This window comes from Octopus bimaculoides, chromosome 26 (genome assembly GCF_001194135.2).
Source record: "Octopus bimaculoides isolate UCB-OBI-ISO-001 chromosome 26, ASM119413v2, whole genome shotgun sequence".
In the NCBI taxonomy this organism is placed as follows: Eukaryota; Metazoa; Mollusca; class Cephalopoda; order Octopoda; family Octopodidae; genus Octopus; species Octopus bimaculoides.
Window position 1 is genome coordinate 25,726,060 of NC_069006.1, and position 8,396 is coordinate 25,734,455.

Genomic DNA, 8,396 nt, shown 5'->3' on the forward strand with positions numbered 1-8,396 from the left:
AGCGAGAGATTGGGGCAAGCTAATCCGTGTCTGCAGGAATTGGGTAAGAAATACCAGTTTCAAATTTTGGAACATGGTCAGTAATATCAAAGGAGGATGTAAGTAAATTACACCAACCCAGTATTTAACTGGTACTTATTTTATCAATCCCGAAGGACGAAAGGAAAAGCTGACCATAGCAAACTCCTGTAAGAAACATTAAATATGGAAGGTGTTAGCGGCATACTACAATGCCAAGAGAAGAAGGGACGTCTAAATATTGAACATTAGAAATATGTTTGTGTGTTTAGTGAAGCAGTTTGGTTAATGTTTCTGTGGATTGGAAACCCATGAAAATGGTGTGGATGACTGAGAAGCAGAGAGAAATACAAAGAACTCACCGTGTCTTTGAGCTTTCTGGCAGGGCATTCCATATTGCAGCATCAAGGTAACTTTATAAAGAAAGATACAAAAATATATTCTTGTGGTTGATGTGAACAGATCATAAACACACACACACACACACACACACGCACACACGCACACACGATGAAAGAAGTGATGAGGTTTGGTTAAAATGTTAGAGACACGCTAAAGGAAATTGTTCACTTGGACTCTTGGGGAGAGAGAGAGAGATGTTCTGAATAAGTGGATTAGAACTGACCAACATCTGCTTAAGTTATAGTAGCAATCATGCACATTTAGTGTGTGGGGTCACTATAGTAGCGGCAGGCAGCAAAGTTTCGCATGGTTGATGGAGTTGACAGATAACTAACAAGACATCATTTGAACACAGTAAACATCTTTGTGATTCTATGGCAGCCATAATGGACCCAATTCTGCTAATTAGACATAAAAGGGATAGTTATTCTCTATGAATGTATTCAACTTTTCTGTAGAGCTTCAATTAGTCCTTTCGTTACCTCATAGATGCCATTCCTTAGGCTAAACTAATCAACTGAATTTCGTCTTTAGATCCCAGCAGGAGCTGTAGCATTTCCTTGAATACCAAAGTTCTTCAAGTTCTGGAGATCATATTGGTTTAAAGAATGTAAAGAAAAATAACGATCTGATATGTCTATGCAAGAAATTAAGTTAATACTATTCCAAGAGGACAGTCACCATTTTGATATACGTCAAAGAATTAGTCAACGTCTGTCTTTGGAATATTTTATTTATTTGTTGGTTGGCTGGATTCTTTAAAATAATTTACTTTTGAAAAACTAAAATTTACCATTTTTTTTTCTTAAAAAAAAAAAAAGAGACTTTTTTGTATTCTTCAACTACGACTTCACCTAAACTTTACCATTTCCTCTTAGAATGGTGTCTTTTAATCTTCTGTCAGTAAATGTATCCATTGCAGCAGACACAGCTAGAACTTTTTGTAGATTGTGTTTCCTTTCTTCTCTTTTCTTTTTTTGTTGAGTTAGAGGAACAATGTTCATAATTTGTGTGGATTCTAAAAAAATAATAATCAGGAGCTAAAGATGGTAATTAAAGTCTAAGGAATTTTGGGGATTGGAATCCATGGGAGGGACTGGAATTCCATAAGGTACCTGTGTTCATTTTGAATACAGTTACTCTATGCAAAGTTTGACATTTGTATGAAAGGTTTTGTGAAAGGCCCTAACCACTAAGCCACACACTTTCACATACATAAATATATATATATACACACACACACACACAAACTTTAGCCAATGCCAAAAAGGAATAAAATCTTACTTTGTGTATAAGTGTATGGCTTTTGCAAGTTCCTCTTCATAATCTGCAAGGTCCACAGCACCAGGGTTTACCAAATTCATTTCCATTCCTTTCTCTTCCAGTAAATAAGCGAAAGGGAAGACCTAAGCAAAAGATACAATGTTTCTGATAGCTTAGGCATTTCTTCAAAGATGGGTTAGATGTGTTTGCAAAGTTTGTATAGAACATTATGTTATTGATAGTGTTAATGGTAAAAATGGATTAGATAGATCTGCAAAGTCTCTAAAATATTGGTTTCAAATTTTGGCACAAGGCCAGCAATTTTGGAGGATGGGGTAAGCTGATTACATGAACCCCAGAATTCAACTGAGGCTCATATTGACCCCTAAAAGGATGAAAAGCAAAGTCGACATAGGTGGAATTTGATCTCAGAACATTTTGGAAGTTGACAATATTATATACAATTTTGTGCATTAAAATTCTACCAGATGCCACAAAGTTTGGAACATGCCCCCCACCCAAGTTCTTCCTTTCATATACGATAGTATATCTCTCTCTTTCGTGTTCAAGGGAGTAAAGATGCAGAGCTTTTGGATGTTCCCAGTAGTTAAGTTGTTGAGATATCTGTATGCTAGTTGCAAGATATATCACCATCATTAAATGTTCTTTGCAACCCTTCAATATTTCTTCTATGAGACTGGAAGAGTTTGGAGAACAACATTGACATGGCATTGCTTACCTCTTTAAAAACCCTTGTCAGGGCATGTTTGTTGAGTACAGGGATGTATTTGGCTCCATGTGGGATACATGTGGAAGAGAGAACATCAAGCAGAGACAATTTCTTTCTTCTGAGGCTGTTATGTCTCAACCATTCTTTTATAATGGATCTTGGCTTTTTCTCTCTGAAAAATCATGATAATAACGGAATCGGTAAGTGAAGAACCATAGCTTGAAAAGTCAGTGGGTGCACAACAACAACAACAAACACTATCTGTCCCCTCCTCATCCATTCCTTTGTATTGCTAAACCCTATCCCTTGTGGCAATGGTTCCCAAACATTTTCAGGCTGCTACTCGGACCTCAATTCTAGCGCCCCCCCTCCACCACTCACCACCACAAACATAGACCGTTTCCTGCAATAAAACTTAACCTAACTAATCCTTTATTCTTGTTTGTTTTTATATCCTTCGTCCCCGTTTACATCCCCCCATTATTACCCCCTTTTGGCCACCCAAATTACTGCCCTCATTTGGCCACTTTATTATTGTCCCTTTTTGGCCACCCCATTATCACTCCACTTTTCTTCAATGCCCCCCTGAATCCTTCCACCACCCCTGGGGCAGGGGTAGTGAAAATGAGACGGTCTTCATAAATATAATGATATCAAAGAAGTTTAAAAAGGCTTTGCAAAGGTCACTTCCTGTGATAATGACCTAATAACGACCTCAAGAGTGGTCAAAGTTTATACATTTCGTAACTGACCATTACTTACCTCAATATCAATGGTGGTCTGGGGCACACAGGATAGCTGTTTGCTTTGCTTTCAGCTTCTGTAAAAGAATGAGGTTGAGGTTTAGACAATCTTGTTCTTCTTCTTGTTATTGTATGATGATGGTGGTGGTGGTGGTGGAATTATTGCAGATGATTTCACTGTTGTATGGTTGTGGCAGCAGCAGTGATGGTGATGGTTGTGGTGGTGGTGGTGGACGTGGTTTTGGAGATAGTAGTTATTTCATATGGTTTCACTGTTGTTGATGTTTATGATAATGTCTTTCCAGTCATGACCATCCTCATGTATGTTATTGTATGTCTAAAACCACACCATCTAGTTCAGTGGTTCCCAATGATTTTTCACCGATGGACCCCTTTTAATCCCCATTTTACTCTGTCGGACCCCTCATAGCCATTTGATGCTTTGCAAAAACCCCATTACATTTTTATGATTAAATATTATTGGGAATTGTAAAAAAAAAAAAAAAATTATTTTGTATTTTGTAGAAATATAACCAGTTTGTTTATTGCCCCTAAATTTTTGCAGCAAAATCTTTTGTAGACCCTTAAGGGTCATAAGGAGCGCCCGACATGATTCTGGACAAATATATAAAAACACTACGCTCATTATTACACCAATGTGAAGAATGTAGAATATTCTGTGAGTGAGGCTTACTTTTTTCTTGAGTCTCTCTGCTTGTTGGTCTACTCCCCTTCTTTTTGTTCTTAAGCCTGAGGTAACTGGTCTTTGTTGAACCTGAAATAATATACAGAGAGAGATAAGGCTGTAGACTCTCAGAATGGTTAGCATGGCAGGCAAAATGCTTAGTGGCATTTCAACTGTCTTTATGTTCTGAGTACAAAATGAGTTGTGTTTGTCATTCAAGAGGACCCAGCCTTGTCACATTCTGTTTCACACTGAATCTTCCTGTGAACTACATTAAGGAAACACATGTCTGTGGAGTCCTCAGCCACTTACATGTTAATTTCATGAGCAGGCTGTTCTGTTGATTGGATCAGTTGGAACCCTCATCATCATAGGATAACCCAATCACCATTCCTCTAAACTACAATTAGAACTCTGCCTCTAATTTAGGGAGAAAGTTAATTGTGTCCTTTTAAATAATTACTTTAAAACAATAAAGAAAATATTTTAAGACAGGGAAGGAATTTTGTTCTTACCAGCAAAGAGAATGTTTTTCTGTTGTGGGGGAAATTTGTGAGATTTTTCTTTGTAGTAAAAGGATTCTGGATTCTTCTGGAAAGAATAACATTTCCTTGGAATTGAATAAGTTGGTACAGGAGATTCCAATTGAACCACTGATTGATAAGTACCTTTGGAAGAAAGATCTGAAGAAGCGGAACCCTCACACGACAGGAAAGAATTATTTCTGTAAGACAAAGGATCACCATTAGTATTCGTTGGTAAACAGCAAAAGTTTTTTTCTTTCACAGCAACGTGACATTTTGGTTATTAAGGATAACTTACCAAGAAAGCAGCAGAATTGTTTTCAGGCAAAATTCTTAGTGAATTCTTAGTGAATCCCAAAGAATCCCTCTCAACACGTAGCTATATACTCCAAACTAATTATATGCAGAGTTCTTTATTATATTAGGTAGATTATATATACATCATTATACATTATTATGTGTAATGTAAAGACTCAATTATGAAAAATAAAAACTAATGAAAAATATTGCTTACAAAAGAATTTGCCATGGTAATAATTTGTTATTTCAATGGCAGAAGAAAATATAAACAGGTGCTTTCTTACATTTTATTGTCCTTTATGCGACTGATTTCTTTCTTCCAAACTGCAGTGGTGCAGTGGTTCCTAAGTTTTGACATGAAATCCAAATTCTTAGAAGCTTCTTTTAGTTCTTCTTCTAATAAACGCTGATCATCGCTCTGATTTTGGAACAAATAAGGAACGAGACCAAAAACTGAGTAAAAGTATATATATAATGGTACCTCTGTGATAAATTATATACAATGGTAACCATATAGTACATTATAGTATATTTAATACGTACAGTATAAAATAGTGTATGTAATGCTAACTATATATATTACATTTTATTTAGTAAAAACTACACTGGGTGCTTTTGGAGTTCCACTCTGTTGTCATTCATTTTAACACCACCAGATGGTCCTTGGGTACTTTTAGACAAATCCACCCTGTTGCTAATGTGCCAGCTAAGTTTCTTGTTTGAGGATAACTTCTTCTATTCTTCCTGTCAGCATCAGTTAAAATAATCAAAGCTAAGCAGGTCTAAACAGCACTAACAACAACAACAACAATTATGGCAGTAATTAAAACAATTATGAAATGGAGGCTGTAAATTAATTGTACTTTACCTTCCAACAATGTGGTTGACATATATGAGGGCCAGTGTTACAATTATAATGATGGTAACGACCATCTGTTAATTGAGCAAGTTGACAGAGAAACTCATTAGCTTCCACATCATTACAGTTGAATGAAACTGTGTGCACTGGAATTGTGGGATACATATCCACCTGAGACAGAAGAAGTTTGGCTGGCTGGAACATGGAGATTAAAGGAAGTCAATTAGTTGGTTGGTTAACTAGCTAACCAATTGACAAATAATAATAATAAAGAAGTGATGGTGAACCAGTGCATGTATATATCATTTTTGTTGGCATAATGACCCTCCCAAGACACATCGAAATCTGGGTGTGTTTACATCCACATAACTTAGCAGTTTGGCGAAAGAAACCAATAGAATAAGTACCAGGTTTTCAAAAAGAAGTCCTGGGGTCGATTTGTTTCACTAGAAATTCCTCAGTGTGGTGCTCCAGCATGGCCACAGTTTAATGACTGAACCAAGTAAAAGACAAGATAAGCGAAAAATATAAACATGCATACATATGCATGTGTGTGTGTGTGTGCATGAGTGTGTGTGTGCATGAGTGTGTGTGTACGTGTGTGCATGTCTGTGTGTGTGTGTGTGAACATGTTTATATGCATGAGTATTTATGTGTGTGTGTGTATGAGTGTACATATACACATGTATATACACGTATTTGTGTAAGTTTGAGAGTTGTGCATGCATGTGTATGTGAGAGAGAGAGAGAGAGAGTGCGTGTGTGTGTGTGTGAGTGTAACTGTAGGTATGTGTACAGCAGCCCTTCAAAAAAAAAAAAAACCCAGAGAGCATCCAACCTTACATTCACATAACATTCGAACAATTTGCCCCAAATTATCAAATATGAACTCAAACACTGAACAGAAACACTTTGTCATTCACTGAAGCCAACTTTAATGTGACCTCAGGGTGGTATGGCAATACATCCGATAACCATTAACAGTCATCTTTAAAAGATTATGTAAGATACCAGTGATCTGGTACAAACCACCATATGACATTACTATTCAAACCAATTTTACAAAAACGTTTTATTTTCCGACAATATATTCTCAAACGGCCACAAAATTACACAAAACAAAAACAGAAAGATGAACTGCACGTGGAATGGGTCTAGGGCCATTAAAAATCACAATGGAAAATGTTGCAAATAAACCGAGAGCAGAATTGAATTGACATGCAGTTGCCATTGTGTAGCTTTGTTTTATATTGATATTCTACCTTTTCTACTTCACAGGCTCTTGTGAGTCAAACACACACACACACACGCACACATATGATAATATAATATGATATACATGCACACATGCGTGATATGATATTACGAGAACTTGGTATGAAGCTTAAAATTCATGAGAGTTAAACAAAGAGGAAGAAGGTGTTTAAGCAAGACAGAGAGAGAGAGGGAGAGAGAGAGAGATAGTGAGAGGGAGAGATATGCATATATGTATGTGTTTGTGTGTATATATGTGCCATCAGTGGATTATATATCCCCAAAGGAAGCACACTCTAAACATTATATGTATATATATATATATATATATATATATATATATATATATATATATATATATATATATATATATATATATATATATACACATACATACAGAGAGACAAATCACTCTCTCTTTCTCTTTATATATGTGTGTGTATATACATACATACACACATAATATATATATATATATATATATATATATTTATATATACAGAGAGAGAGCGAGAGAGAAAGAAAGACAATGGGAAATAGGTAGATTGGTAGGTATGTAGAGATGGAGAGAGAGAAAAGTGTATGATTCAGAGCAAAGAAGAAAGAATGAGTGAGGCTTTGGAACTGAAATAGAAGGAGAGAGGGAAAGAGAGAGAGAGAGAGAGGGGGGGGGGCTGTCCAAGCGTCTGTCATAATTCCAATATTCGTCTTGAAGAGATGATGAGATCAGCAATCCCAGCAAAGATTTCCTCATTGTTCTTCTCTTTTTCTCTCGAAATATTAATTACATTTGTTGATTAATTACAATTCTTAAAAATAACGAGAAACGTAAGATTAATGAAAGTGGTACTTTTTGACATGTATGCATACGTAACTACATGTGTGTGTGTGTGTGAACGTGTATAGTAGAACAGACATTTCTTAATATTTTAATTACCTTATTTCGAAAGTCATTTCGGATTCTGTGTGTGAGAGAGAGAGAGAGAGAGAGAGAGAACATGTCAGTGCATCTGTGTGCGTGAGTCTTTGTGTAAGTGTGTGTCTCTGTACGTAGGTCTGTTTGCTTGTGCACAAATCTATATTTGCATGTATGTGTTGAATGTAGTCATCAGTGAGTGTGCATGTGTATGTGATTGTGTGACTATACACATACACACACACACACACACACACACTTGCATGTATGTATAAACACACATCTGTGTTTGCATACATACATATATAAATACATACATGCATATGTATATATAAAGATACATATATACATACAAACTCACACGCATATGAAATATGTGTGTGTATGCATGTTTATACGCTTGTATAAACATTTGTATTTGCTTATGTTGTATACAGTTGTGCAATGTATGTGTTTGTCATTATTCCGTTTTACTTCAAGATTTCTTGCCAACAGAGAAAGAACCGGTTTCTAACCTAGATCCAAGGCTCCTTCATTGAAATTTCAACATCAACAACTGAGTATTTTTGTTTGTATGTATATGTTCAGATTTGTATGTTTTGCTTTCTCTATGTATTCTCACGCATATAGTTGCACATCTAGACTTGCTCATCTCTCTCTCTCTCTCTCTCTCTCTCTCTCTCTCTCTCTCTCTCTCTCTCT

At 36.1% G+C, this 8,396-nt stretch overlaps 1 protein-coding gene across 1 annotated transcript in view; it reads right to left on the reverse strand.

Moving 5' to 3' along the window:
- Nucleotides 1-8,396, reverse strand: part of LOC106871857 (von Willebrand factor A domain-containing protein 3B) — a 32,151-nt gene that overhangs the window by 4,740 nt on the left and 19,015 nt on the right. Inside the window, exons 13-20 of the mRNA XM_014918589.2 lie at nt 5,534-5,719; nt 4,950-5,083; nt 4,357-4,565; nt 3,851-3,931; nt 3,176-3,233; nt 2,423-2,585; nt 1,705-1,826; nt 381-431 (exon numbers count right to left, since the gene is read on the reverse strand). Coding sequence (XP_014774075.1) covers nt 381-431; nt 1,705-1,826; nt 2,423-2,585; nt 3,176-3,233; nt 3,851-3,931; nt 4,357-4,565; nt 4,950-5,083; nt 5,534-5,719 — 1,004 coding nt within the window. The remainder of the gene's footprint in view (nt 1-380; nt 432-1,704; nt 1,827-2,422; nt 2,586-3,175; nt 3,234-3,850; nt 3,932-4,356; nt 4,566-4,949; nt 5,084-5,533; nt 5,720-8,396) is intronic.